General features: G+C 46.4%; 1 protein-coding gene and 1 pseudogene across 1 annotated transcript; one reads left to right on the top strand and one right to left on the bottom strand.

Moving 5' to 3' along the window:
- Window positions 1–282: 282 nt before the first annotated feature.
- Window positions 283–817, top strand: LOC123129507 (uncharacterized; annotated as a pseudogene).
- A 2118-nt stretch (window positions 818–2935) lies between these two features.
- On the bottom strand, window positions 2936–13145 carry LOC123130395 (uncharacterized). Its single transcript, XM_044550298.1, has 4 exons — window positions 13053–13145; window positions 11259–11262; window positions 3618–4432; window positions 2936–3463 (listed from the first exon to the last, which is right to left on the bottom strand). The coding sequence occupies exons 1-4, from the start codon at window positions 13143–13145 to the stop codon at window positions 2936–2938; spliced, it is 1440 nt and encodes a 479-aa protein (XP_044406233.1).
- Window positions 13146–14953: the final 1808 nt, after the last annotated feature.

The following is a 14953-nucleotide window of genomic DNA, read 5'->3' as shown; positions in this document are numbered from 1 at the left end:
GTTCGAGGTTATTTCAAGATAACACGTTTAACAAGATCTTGGTATTTGATTGAGTCTGGCCACTGGCCTATACGCACTAACCATCTACGTGGGACAGTTATGTGCACTCGACGTCGTGGTATCAGCCGAAGCCTTCGTGACGTCAGCGACTGAGCGGCGCGCGCCGGGTTGAACCGCGTAACGCAACTTCTTTTATAATGGAGGTTGCTAGGTCTGCTCTAACACGAACGTACACAAACGTACGCACGACAGATCTCCCCGCCCAACCGCATGAACGGCTCCATGACTTCCCGCGGCCGCATCGATCCGGCGGAGGAGGCGCGCCACCGGCAGGTGATGGGCAGCCACGGCGTGCACGACGCCGACTGAGCGCTGTGCAAGGCGCTGGAGCAGTCCGACGTCCAGGCGGGGCAGAACAGGCTGCTCCTGACCAAGGAGCAGGTGCGGGGCGGCCCCATCCCCAAGCTCTTCCCGGAGCTGGAGGAACTCCGCGGCGACGGCCTGAACGCCCAGAACGCGGTCCCGGTCAAGCTCCTCGACGCCGACGGCCGCGAGAGGGACGCCCACCTCCGCTACCTCAACTCCTGCAAGGCGTACCGGGTCGTGGGGCACCAGTGGAGGCGGCTCGTGGAGGAGAGCGGCTTGTGCAAGGGAGACCGCCTCGATCTGTACGCCTGCAGGCGCGGCGATGGCGATGGCGACCGCTGCCTCTTTGTGTTCAGTAGCTAGGGCAGTGGCGCCGGCGATGCCTCCCGGAGCAGCGGTGAAGACAGCCGGGTTTTGCGGCGGGTCACGCCGTCAATGGCGGCCATGCTGATAGAGTATAGTTAGACACTTAGACAATAAAATCCATCCTTTGTCAAATAAATTAGAGGGATAAATGGAAGCGGATTTGTAGCACCTGGATGCTACACCCTCTATATGAACATTAAGCTTAAAAAAACACTGAGAAATTTGAAAAAAAAAATTGTTAGGACAGTATTTTCTTTGCCACGAATACGTTTTCTGGTTTCTTTTCACGAAATTTCACAGGGAAGTAGATTGGGAATCCAGGTTTGGTATCCCCAAATTTCAGTTTTTTGATTTTTTTGGGTACTTTTTACATTTAATATTCGTATAGGGGCATGGAGCACTCAGAAGCTCCTGTGTATTTTCCAGAGATAGGCGCACTTTACTGTGCCCGATGATTACTGTGATGATTTATCAATTTTGATGGTTTATGTATGGCACGCTTCAGTTATACAACCAATACAGATCACCCATTATATACTTTTTCAGTTAATAAAATGGTTCCAATGTATTTGCACTTTGCAGATGTTCAACGTCAGTATATATACACGTATAAATAATACAGTCTAAATGGCAGATAATTTCATCAAACAATATAACTTTATTGTCAACTCAGAGTTTGGTTTCTATGAAAGAACAATGGCTACAGAAAAACAATACACACCTGCTTTGCACATTAATATTTGTCATCACATTAAAGAACTACAACAATACCTTCTTGACATGCAGTCTGTAGATTCCTTGTATATGTAGTTCCAGCCTTCCAAGAGTCTTAAACATTTGTAGAGAATACGTTTAACTCAGCCTAGGACGCAGCTTCGGTGCCTTAAAGGCACCTGCCTTTGGGTCACTGACATGTGGGCACCAACTGGCCCACATGTCAGTGACCCAAGGGCAGGTGCCTTTAAGGCACCGAAGCATCGTCCAAAGCCCTAATAGTACCTTTCCTCTTCGAAACCACGATATTGACATCAATCTCTTACCATTCGTCTTGCAATCAGGCACATTTAGAGGCTCAAAGTTCTACTACTGATAATCTAGTAATCCTAGATATGCAAGCTGGAACAATTTCAATTCCATTGGATTTGTAGGTCAATGCATCTCTGAGTTTCCAGCGAAAAAGACAACAGAAAAATCGAGAAAAATCTAAACAGTTCGACTTTCAAGACCAATCACAGCACACCTTTTACTATGAGTGAACAAATTTGCATACATTAATTTACACTTGCTTATGGGATTATTATTTTGTGAATAAGTTTTAATGAGGTCTTCATCTAATGTGAGGATATGTCATATGAATCCAAGAGATTTACTAAAGCAGGGCAACTTGATTCTCTCTCTCTCAATTATTATCTATCTCCAAATGGAAGAACATGAGATATAATATCTGAACACTGATTTTCTCAACAACAACCAATTGGTTTACTCAACTACTCCCTCCGTTCCTAAATATAAGTCTTTTTAGAGATTCCACTATGGACTACATACGGAACAAAATTAGTGAATCTACACTCTAAAATATGTCTATATACATCCGTATGTAGTTCATATTGAAATCTCTAGAAAGACTTATATTTAAGAACGGAGGGAGTATTTGTGCAATATGATAACCCATGCATGCTTCATATTTTGTTCTAGGACATTTACATACAGCCAATTGTAGCAGAAATAAGTTGGATAGTCTTTTTTTTCCCTTGAACCACCGATCTGCATCCAAAGTACTTCTATCAATCAAATTTGAGAGAAAAAAAGAGAGTGCATATCCATAGATACATATAATTTTCTAATCACCACGGAGTCAGTTTCCTAGGTAAGAAAACACTGTCTCTACACTTTCCGCAGAAATAGAAACCGTCGAGGGCGACATGAGTGCTTGCTTACCTGTTTGTTGTTCCTAAACTAATCCTTATGTATGTATGGACTATGGAAGCAGTGAACACATCAACTTATTCCAATGCATCAGAAGTGTTTGGTTCTAGCATAAAGAAAAGTTATGGAGGCTCAGTTAGGCAATAGTACAAGCTTCAATTGAAGGGAAAGCAGAGTACAGGTCGGTAACTATAGAATTATTATGCAATTGAGGAACTCCTTCCAACTAATACATGATAGGATAGATGATAAGAATACGGTGCCGATCAATTTTCATTTAGGACCGAAAGTGAATCAGAGCCGGCGAAGCCAAACCCAACCCCTCAACTGCCCTCTTCCTCTCCTCAGCGGTCCGTGGATATCTTGATGGACAAACCTTGTCTTTGATCTCGGGATCCAAGTCACCACAGCGTCCACACATCTTTCTGTCATGCAGAGATATCTCTATCATATTCACTGCAGCTTCCACAACACACCTGATGTATCGCATAAAGTTGCCGTCAGGTTGTAAGCCATATATGGTAAGCTTAGCCAGATTCTTGTGCTTGAAAGCAGCGGCATATGGCTTCCACTTCACGTCTGCCTTTTCGCAGAAACCATTTTCCTTCCGAAACTCTTTGTCTGTCGCCATTATGCACCAATGATCCCATACTGTGATGCACAGCGCTTTTAGGGAGGGTGCAGCTTCAAGAATAAATGGTGTCCAACCTAAATCACATCCTTCAGGAAGATTGTCTAGATTCACATGCTGTAGTTTGCTGAGCATAGTCGTGAGCAGCTTCGGGCATTCTGGTAGAACCCAGATCTAGGATGGAAAAAAAGAATACAAAGTCAGTGCAAGTTCCATATAAACTACATTCTCAACTGGGGGAGAAGACCCCCTCAAGTTACTATTGTTACATATAACCATCATATGTAAAGTGAGAAGGAACAGATATGATTCAAAAACTAATGAGTACCTTTTCACTTCTAAAATCCAGATGCAGATCGGTTATGGCAGGAACATTAGCAAGGAACATAGTTAACTCAAGAGTCTTATCCGAACTGACGCCAGTTTTAGTGAGGCTCAGCTTTGAAGGTTGTGGTACAAAACCAAAATAAAGGGGATCTTCATGAGAGTACCAACCAGTATAGCTCACCCGTTGGAGTTTGGGTAGACATATCAGCTCGATTCTCTCAAATTGCCCATAGTCAACCTCGAGCTCAACAAGTAGAGCATGTTCTACTTGGAGTACAGAATGGATCCCTGAGTCGCAATAGGTTAAATGCAGAGACTCCAAGAGCTTGCAAGTGCTGAGGATGTTGGGAATGTCCAGTTCACCAAACCTCATGTTGCGCAGCCACAGGCACCTAAGACCAGCAAATGCATCCGGACAAGCACCGATAAAATCATTGAACTGCTTCCCAAAGCGGACGAGATCATCAGGAGAGGATATCTTATAAGCCTTCTCCGTTGTGATCTCAAACTCGGCTGCGTCAACCTTCCGGGCTGCCATGGCATGGGCAACAGATTTGGTAATGGTGAGAAAGTCATCTTGCGTCAAGATAAATCTGATTCTGAGTTTGCTGATGGCGATGTCCGGGCTCCTTGTGGTCAAGATGCTATCTGTTACATGAGCCACGGCACTGTTGGTCCGGAGCAACTCGCTGGTGATGACAACACGATCATGGAGACCTGGAATGGAGCTAACACTTAGGAAGATCCGCATGAGCATGGCAGGGAGCTTCAGCATTCGCTTGGACAGGATGCGGGTCCTTATAGCGTCGAGCGTGTCTGTTGGGGAACGTAGCAGAAATTCAAAATTTCCTACGTGTCACCAAGATCTATCTATGGAGAAACCAGCAACGAGGGGAAGGAGAGTGCATCTACATACCCTTGTAGATCGCTAAGAGGAAGCGTTCAAGAGAACAAGTTGAAGGAGTCGTACTCGTCGTGATCCAAATCACCGGAGATCCTAGTGCCGAACGGACGGCACCTCCGCGTTCAACACACGTACAGCCCGGTGATGTCTCCCATGCCTTGATCCAGCAAGGAGAGAGGGAGAGGTTGAGGAAGACTCCATCCAGCAGCAGCACAATGGCGTGGTGGTGGTGGAGCGTGATACTCCAGCAGGGCTTCGCCAAGCACCGCAAGAGACGAGGAGGAGAGAGGTAGGGCTGCGCTAGGGAGAGATCAAATCGTGTCACTTGGGCAGCCCAAAACCCCCACTATTTATAGGAGAAGGGGAGGAGGGTGCGCCCCCTCTAGGGTTCCCACCCCTAGGGGGCGGAAGCCCTAGATGGGATGGAGGGGGGGCGGCCAAGAGGGGGAGAAGGGGGCGCGCCCTAGGGTGGGCCTTAGGCCCATCTGCGCCTAGGGTTTCCCCCTTCTCCTCCTAGCTGCGCCTTGGGCCTTGTGGGAGGCGCACCAGCCCACTCAGGGGCTGGTCCCTTCCCACTCTTGGCCCATGCAAGCCTCCGGGGCTGGTGGCCCCACTTGGTGGACCCCCGGGACCCTCCCAGTGGTCCCGGTACGTTACCGATAAACCCCAAAACTTTTTCGGTGACCAAAACAGGACTTCCCATATATAAATCTTTACCTCCGGACCATTCCGAAACTCCTCGTGACGTCCGGGATCTCATCCGGGACTCCGAACAATATTCGGTAACCACATACAAACTTCCTTTATAACCCTAGCGTCATCGAACCTTAAGTGTGTAGACCCTACGGGTTCGGGAACCATGCAAACATGACCGATACGTTCTCTGGTCAATAACCAACAGCGGGATCTGGATACCCATGTTGGTTCCCACATGTTCCATGATGATCTCATCGGATGAACCATGATGTCGAGGATTCGATCAATCCCGTATACAATTCCCTTTGTCTAGCGGTATTGTACTTGCCCGAGATTCGATCGTCGGTATCCCGATACCTTGTTCAATCTCGTTACCGACAAGTCTCTATAATCGTTCCATAACACATCATCCCGTGATCAACTCCTTGATCACATTGTGCACATTATGATGATGTCCTACCGAGTGGGCCCAGAGATACCTCTCCGTCACACGGAGTGACAAATCCCAGCCTCGATTCGTACCAACCCAACAGACACTTTCGGAGATACCTGTAGTGTACCTTTATAGCCACCCAGTTACGTTGTGACGTTTGGCACACCCAAAGTATTCCTACGGTATCCGGGAGTTGCACAATCTCATGGTCTAAGGAAATGATACTTGACATTAGAAAAGCTTTAGCATACGAACTACACGATCTTTGTGCTAGGCTTAGGATTGGGTCTTGTCCATCACATCATTCTCCTAATGATGTGATCCCGTTATCAACGACATCCAATGTCCATGGTCAGGAAACCGTAACCATCTATTGATCAACGAGCTAGTCAACTAGAGGCTTACTAGGGACATGGTGTTGTCTATGTATCCACACATGTATCTGAGTTTCCTATCAATACAATTATAGCATGGATAATAAACGATTATCATGAACAAGGAAATATAATAATAACCAATTTATTATTGCCTCTAGGGCATATTTCCAACAGTCTCCCACTTGCACTAGAGTCAATAATCCAGTTCACATCGATATGTGATTAACACTCAAGGTCACATCCCCATGTGACTAACACCCAAAGAGTTCTGGGTTTGATCATGTTATGCTTGTGAGAGAGGTTGTAGTCTACGGGTCTGCAACATTCAGATTCGTATGTATGTCATCTTGCGGATGCAGCTACTACGCTATATTTGGAGCCATTTCAAATAACTGTTCTACTATACGAATCCGGTATCTCTACTTAGAGCTATCCGGATAGGTGTTAAGCTTGCATCGATGTAACTCTTTACGTCGAACTCTTTATCACCTCCATAACCGAGAAACATAACCTTATTTCTCTAAGGATAATTTTGACCGCTATCTGGTGATCTACTCCTAGATCATCTTTGTACCCTCTTGCCAGACATGTGGCAAGGCACACATCAGGTGCGGTACTTAGCATGGCATACCGTATAGAGCCTATGACAAAAGCATAGGGGACGACCTTCGTCCTTCCTCTTTCTTCTGCCGTGGTCGAGCTTTAAGTCTTAACTTCATACCTTACAACTCAGGCAAGAACTCCTTCTTTGGCTGATCCATCTTGAACACCTTCAAGATCATGTCAAGGTATGTGCTCATTTGAAAGTACCATTAAGCGTTTTTGATCTATCCTTATAGATCTTGATGCTTAATGTTCAAGTAGCTTAATCCAGGTTTTCCATTGAAAAACACCTTTCAAATGACCCTATATGCTTTCCAGAAATTCTACGTCATTTCTGATCAACAATATGTCAACAACATATATTCATCAGAAATTCTATAGTGCTCCCACTCACTTCTTTGGAAATACAAGTTTCCCATAAACTTTGTATACACCCAAAATCTTTGATCATCTCATCAAAGCATACATTCCAACTCCAAGATGCTTACTCTAGTCCTTAGAAGGATTGCTGGAGCTTTGCATACTTATTAGCATCTTTCAGGATTGACAAAACCTTCCGGTTGTATCACATACAACCTTTCCTCAAGAAAATCGTCGAGGAAACAATGTTTTGACATCCTATCTGCAAGATTTCATAAATAATGCAGTAATCGCTAATATAATTCCAACAAACTCTTAGCATCGCTACGAGTGAGAAAGTCTCATCATAGTCAACTCCTTGAACTTGTCGGAAAAAATCTTAACGACAAGTCGAGCTTTCTTAATGGTGATACTTATCATCATTGTCCGTCTTCCTTTTAAAATCCATCTGTACTCAACAGCCTTACGACCATCGAGCCGTTCTGCCAAAGTCTACACTTTGTTTTCATACATGGATCCTCTCTCGGATTTTATGGCCTCGAGCCATTTATCGGAATCCGGGCCCACCATCGCTTCTCCATAGCTCGTAGGTTCATTGTTGTCTAGCAACATGACTTACAAGACAGGATTACGTACCACTCTGAAGTAGTACACATCCTTGTCATCCCACGAGGTTTGTTAGTGACTTGATCTGAAGTTTCATGATCACTATCATAAGCTTCCACTTCAATTGGTGTAGGTGCCACAGGAACAACTTCATGTGCCCTTCCACACACTAGTTGAAGAGACGGTTCAATAACCTCATCAAGTCTCCACCATCCTCCCACTCAATTCTTTCGAGAGAAACTTTTCCTCGAGAAAGGACCCAATTCTAGAAACAATCCCTTATTTCTTTCGGATCTGAGACAGGAGGTATACCCAACTGTTTTGGGTGTCCTATGAAGATGCATTTATCCGCTTTGGGTTCAAGCTTATCAGCCTGAAACTTTTTCACATAAGCGTCGCAGCCCCAAACTTTTAAGAAAAGACAGCTTAGGTTTCTCTAAACCATAGTTCATACGGTGTCATCTCATCGGAATTACGTGGTGCCCTATTTAAAGTGAATGTGGTTGTCTCTAATGCCTAACCCATAAACTATCGTGGTAATTCGATAAGAAACATCATGGTATGCATCATATCCAATAGGGTGCAGTTATGATGTTCGGACACACCATCACACTATGGTGTTCCAGGCTGTATTAGTTGTGAAACAATTTCCACAATGTCTTAATTCTGTGCCAAACTCGTAATTCAGATATTCATCTCTATGATCATATCATAGATCTTTTATCCTCTTGTCACGATGATCTTTCAACTTCACCCTGAAATTACTTGAACCTTTCAATAATTCAGACTCGTGATTCATCAAGTAAATATACTCAACATCTACTCAAATCATCTGTGAAGTAAGAACATAACGATATCCACTACACGCCTCAGCACTCATTGGACTGCACACATCAAAATGTATTACTTCCAACAAGTTGCTTTCTAGTTCCATTTTACTGAAAACGAGGCTTTCAGTCATCTTGCCCATGTGGTATGATTTGCATGTCTCAAGTGATTCAAAACCAAGTGAGTCCAAACGGTCCATTTGCATGGAGTTTCTTCATGCATATACACCAATAGACATGGTTCGCATGTCTCAAACTCTTCAAAATGAGTGAGCCCAAAGATCCATCAACATGGAGCTTCTTCATGCGTTTTATACCAATATGACTTACATGGTAGTGCCACAAGTAGGTGGTACTATCATTACTATCTTATATCTTTTGGCATGAACATGTGTATCACTACGATCGAGATTCAACAAACCATTCATTTTAGGTGCAAGACCATTGAAGGTATTATTCAAATAAACAGAGTAACCATTATTCTCCTTCAATGAATAACCGTATTGTGACAGACATAATCCAATCATGTCTATGCTCAACGCAAGCACCAATCTCGATGGTAGAGGGAGCATGCGATGCTTGATCACATCAAGCTTGGGAAAAACTTCCAACACATATCGCCAGCTCACCTTTAACTAGTCTCCGTTTACTCTGCAGCTTTTTATTTCGAGTTTACTAACATTTAGCAACCGAACCGGTATCTAATACCATGGTGCTACTAGGAGTACTAGTAAAGTACACATTAACACAATGTATATCCAATATACTTCTATCGACTTTGCCAGCCTTCTCATCTACCAAGTATCTAGGATAATTCTGCTCCAGTGGCTGTTCCCCTTATTACAGAAGCACTTAGTCTCGGGTTTGGGTTCAACCTTGGGTTCCTTCACTAGAGCAGCAGCTGATTTGTCGTTTCATGAAGCATCCCTTTTTGCCCTTGCCCTTCTTGAAACTAGTGGTTTCACCAACCATCAACAATTGATGCTCCTTCTTGATTTCTACTTTTGTGGTGTCAAACATCGCGAATATCTCAAGGATCATCATATATGTCCCTGATATATTATAGTTCATCACGAAGCTCTAGCAGCTTGGTGGTAATCACTTCGGAGAAAGATCACTATCTCATCTGGAAGATCAACTCCCACTCGATTCAAATGATTGTTGTACTCAGACAATCTGAGCACAAGCTCAACAATTGAGCTTTTCTCCCTTAGTTTGCAGGCTAAGAAATCGTCGGAGGTCTTATGCCTCTTGACGTGGGCACGAGCCTGAAATCTCAATTTTAGCCCTCGAAACATCTCATATGTTTCGCGACGTTTCAAAACGTCTTCGGTGCCTCAACTCTAAACCGTTTAACTGAACTATCACGTAGTTATCAAAATGTGTATGTCAGATGTTCGCAACATCCACAGACGACGTTCGAGGTTCAGCACACTGAGCGGTGCATTAAGGACATAAGCCTTCTATGAAGCAATGAGGACAATCCTCAGTTTACGGACCTAGTCCGCATAATTGCTACTATCAACTTTCAACTAAATTTTCTCTAGGAACATATCTAAATAGTAGAACTAAAGCGCGAGCCATGACATAATTTGCGAAGACCTTTTGACTATGTTCAGGATAATTAAGTTCATCTTATGAACTCCCACTCAGATAGACATCCCTCTAGTCATCTAAGTGATTACATGATCCGAGTCAACTAGGCCGTGTCCGATCATCACGTGAGACAAACTATTCATCATCGGTGAACATCTTCATGTTGATCGTATCTACCATACGACTCATGCTCGACCTTTCGGTCTCTTGTGTTCCGAGGCCATGTCTGTACATGCTAGGCTCGTCAAGTCAACCTAAGTGTTTCGCATGTGTAAATCTGTCTTACACCCGTTGTATGTGAACGTTAGAATCTATCACACCCGATCATCATGTGGTGCTTCGAAACAACGAACTGTCGCAACGGTGCACAGTTAGGGGGAACACTTTCTTGAAATTTTAATGAGGGATCATCTTATTTACTACCGTTGTTCTAAGCAAATAAGATGCATAAACATGATAAACATCACATGCAATCAAATAATAGTGACATGATATGGCCAATATCATATAGCTCCTTTGATCTCCATCTTGGGGCTCCATGATCATCTTGTCACCGGCATGAGACCATGATCTCCATCATCATGATCTCCATCATCGTGTCTCCATGAAGTTGTCTTGCCAACTTATTACTTCTACTACTATGGCTATCGGTTAGCAATAAAGTAAAGTAATTACATGGCGTTGTTCAATGACATGCAGGTCATACAATAAATAAAGACAACTCCTATGGCTCCTGCCGGTTATCATACTCATCGACATGCAAGTCGTGATTCCTATTACAAGAACATGATCAATCTCATACATCACATATCATTCATCACATTCTTCTTGGACATATCACATCACATAGCATACCCTGCAAAAACAAGTTAGACGTCCTCTAATTGTTGTTTGCATGTTTTACGTGGCTGCTATGGGTTTCTAGCAAGAACGTTTCTTACCTGCGCAAAAACCACAACGTGATATGCCAATTGCTATTTACCCTTCATAAAGACCCTTTTCATCGAATCCGATCCGACGAAAGTGGGAGAGACAGACACCCGCTAGCCACCTTATGCAACTAGTGCATGTCAGTCGGTGGAACCAGTCTCACGTAAGAGTACGTGTAAGGTCGGTCCGGGCCGCTTCATCCCACAATGCCGCCGAATCAAGATTGGACTAGTAACGGTAAGCATATTGAACAAAATCAACGCCCACAACTACTTTGTGTTCTACTCGTGCATAGAAACTATGCATAGACCTAGCTCATGATGCCACTGTTGGGGAATGTAGCAGAAATTCAAAATTTTCCTACGTGTCACCAAGATCTATCTATGGAGAAACCAGCAACGAGGGGAAGGGGAGTGCATCTACATACCCTTGTAGATCGCTAAGCGGAAGCGTTCAAGAGAACGGGTTGAAGGAGTCATACTCGTCGTGATCCATATCACTGGAGATCCTAGTTCCGAACGGACGGCACCTCCGCGTTCAACACACGTACAGCCCGGTGACGTCTCCCATGCCTTGATCCAGCAAGGAGAGAGGGAGAGGTTGAGGAAGACTCCATCCAGCAGCAGCACAACGGTGTGGTGGTGGTGGAGGAGCGTGGTACTCCAGTAGGGCTTCGCCAAGCACCGCAAGAGACGACGAGGAGAGAGGTAGGGCTGCACCAGGGAGAGATCAAATCGTGTCACTTGGGCAGCCCAAAACCCCCACTATTTATAGGAGAAGGGGAGGAGGGTGCGCCCCCTCTAGGGTTCCCACCCCTAGGGGGCGGCAGCCCTAGATGGGATGGAGGGGGGGCGGCCAAGATGGGGAGAAGGGGGCGCGCCCTAGGGTGGGCCTTAGGCCCATCTGCGCCTAGGGTTTCCCCTTTATCCTCCTAGCTGTGCCTTGGGCCTTGTGGGAGGCGCACCAGCCCACTCAGGGGCTGGTCCCTTCCCCTCTTGGCCCATGCAAGCCTCCGGGGCTGGTGGCCCCACTTGGTGGACCCCCGGGACCCTCCCGGTGGTCCCGGTACGTTACCGATAAACCCCGAAACTTTTCCGGTGACCAAAACAGGACTTCCCATATATAAATCTTTACCTCCGGACCATTCCGAAACTCCTCGTGACGTCCGGGATCTCATCCGGGACTCCGAACAACATTCGGTAACCACATACAAACTTCCTTTATAACCCTAGCGTCATCGAACCTTAAGTGTGTAGACCCTACAGGTTCGGGAACCATGCAGACATGACCGAGACGTTCTCTGGTCAATAACCAACAGCGGGATCTGGATACCCATGTTGGTTCCCACATGTTCCATGATGATCTCATCGGATGAACCACGATGTCGAGGATTCGATCAATCTCGTATACAATTCCCTTTGTCTAGCGGTATTGTACTTGCCCGAGATTCGATCGTCGGTATCCCGATACCTTGTTCAATCTCGTTACCAGCAAGTCTCTTTACTCGTTCCGTAACACATCATCCCGTGATCAACTCCTTGATCACATTGTGCACATTATGATGATGTCCTACCGAGTGGGCCCAGAGATACCTCTCCGTCACACTGAGTGACAAATCCCAGCCTCGATTCGTGCCAACCCAACAGACACTTTCGGAGATACCTATAGTGTACCTTTATAGCCACCCAGTTACGTTGTGACGTTTGGCACACCCAAAGTATTCCTACGGTATCCGGGAGTTGCACAATCTCATGGTCTAAGGAAATGATACTTGACATTAGAAAAGCTTTAGCATACGAACTACACGATCTTTGTGCTAGGCTTAGGATTGGGTCTTGTCCATCACATCATTCTCCTAATGATGTGATCCCATTATCAACGACATCCAATGTCCATGGTCAGGAAACCGTAATCATCTACTGATCAACGAGCTAGTCAACTAGAGGCTTACTAGGGACATGGTGTTGTCTATGTATCCACACATGTATCTGAGTTTCCTATCAATACAATTATAGCATGGATAATAAACGATTATCATGAACAAGGAAATATAATAATAACCAATTTATTATTGCCTCTAGGGCATATTTCCAACAGTGTCCACCCTGTCAAGAATGTTAAGCAGAAGGTCATTGGGCAGATTGCTAAGCATGTATCCGTTGCCAGCGGCGCCTTTGTTGCGAGTTGCTTTCCGCATTGCATTTTGCGGGAATAACAACAAAAAAGAGCCTCTTGAGGATTAACTGTTAGAAGGGAGAGAGGGATTGGTGGAATAGTCGTTGTATTGCTTGAGCCTCATGGGCATATATATAAGAGTACATGATCTACTTGGAGTACAAGGCAAGCCAGAATATTTCCTAGTCTAACCTATATTTCCTAATACAATCACGTTACTCAACATCCCCCCGCAGTCACAACGGTAGCGATGCAGACGGTGAGACTGGAGAAGAATCCGAAGGCAAGCTGACGGACACCCCCCCACAGTCGTAACGGTCGACACATCGCGGAGTCATGGCTGGAGTGGAAACCAACGAGGTTGCTCAAGCAAGCGGTAGCCCTTTGTGCCATTTGTCGATGTAGCCGAGAGCGTGGGTGGTGGAGCCGTGGTCGAGGTAGCAGTGCGACGAATGTCGTGGTCGAAGTCGAGTCAGGGTGGCCGGTGTCGAGGAAGTCGCCGTGGAGCCGCGGGCGCAAGAGGGCGCCGAGTTAGCATGGGCACAGTGGTGTCGAAGTAGGGGTGCGCCGGGAAGAAAATGTTGTTGACGACGCGTCGTGGCAGGTTTGCCAAGCCCGTGGACACATCATGGACGAAGGAACGCATCGGTGTTGCCAGCACCGGGCATGCGTAGACGGACGAAGACGAAGTTGACGAAGCGCCGACCAGGCTTGCCAGGCCCGGGGACACGTCGTGGATGAAGGCACGCATCGGTGTTTCCAGCACCGGGCATGCGTAGACGAGGGACCTGCATGAGCTGTACGCCATGTCGGAGAAGTCAGAGGGGCCAGCAGAGAAGAACTCGACGACGATTGCGGCGCCCATCGACGTGGTGCCGATGTCACCAACGATGGTCGGAGTAGACGAAGTGGTCGGGGTAGATGACGACGACGCTGGCGACGGGCTGGTGCTGGACGAAGACGAACGGGCAGGACGGGCGGCGGCGGCAGCTACGGAGGTAGCCGCGGCGGCGGCCAAAGAAGAGCGGCGGCGGCGGCTAGGTTAGAAGTGCGACGGCGGTGCTCGAAGTAGGCGAAGAACCCTGACAGCGTGACGAAGACCGACGCGGACGGTGGCGTTCCCGCGCCAAGGAAGACGGTGCGGCGCATACCACGGGAGGTCGACGCGCGATGACGGCGGAGCTGACCGCGGGCCGCGGCGCTACGGCTCGAAGGGGCGACGCAACGGCGGTGCGCGAGTCGGTGCAGCCGCGGGGATGGCCTCGGGGCGGCGGCGTGGAACGCGTATCGCAGCACTACGGCCCGAAGGGGCGACGCAGCGACGACGCACGAGTCGATGCAGCCACGAGGAGAACCATGGGGCAGCGGCGCTGCAGCCCGACGGGGCGACGCAGCGGCAGCCCGATGCTCGATCGGTGGAGAGGCGCGCTGAACTCGGGGACGATCTTCACGGGACCTGCGGAGGCGCGCATAGCCGACGGGCAAGGTCGGTCGCGCGGCGTAGATGAGACGGATCGCGGCGGTGAGCGGGTGATCAAGCCGATCGCGCACGAGGTCGGGGACACCTATAATATCCTTCTAAAATTTTATTTGTATTTTATACGAATATATTACAAAAACTTAAATTTATTTAAGAAAGTAAAAACAGAAAATTTAAAAATGTGTCAGCAAAGTTTTAAAAAAATGCTGATAACTTACAAAAACGATATTTGTAGCAATGAAAAAATGTTGCCACATTTCAAAAAAATTGTATGCAAATTTTTTGAAACATATATGTGCGTACAATGTAATAAAAATCATAATGGAAAAAAATGTGTCATACCATTAAAA

This window comes from Triticum aestivum, chromosome 6A, assembly GCF_018294505.1.
Source record: "Triticum aestivum cultivar Chinese Spring chromosome 6A, IWGSC CS RefSeq v2.1, whole genome shotgun sequence".
Classification (NCBI taxonomy): Eukaryota; Viridiplantae; Streptophyta; class Magnoliopsida; order Poales; family Poaceae; genus Triticum; species Triticum aestivum.
The sequence above is the reverse complement of the archived record's forward strand: the minus strand, read 5'-3'. Positions and strand labels throughout refer to the sequence as shown.

Coding starts and splice junctions, on each gene's coding strand:
- LOC123130395 (XM_044550298.1), bottom strand. CDS start 13,145: ATGCGGAAAGCAACTCGCAACAAAGGCGCCGCTGGCAACGGATACATG. Junction 3,464..3,617: donor TGGATTTTAGAAGTGAAAAG/GTACTCATTAGT, acceptor TTTCCATCCTAG/ATCTGGGTTCTACCAGAATG.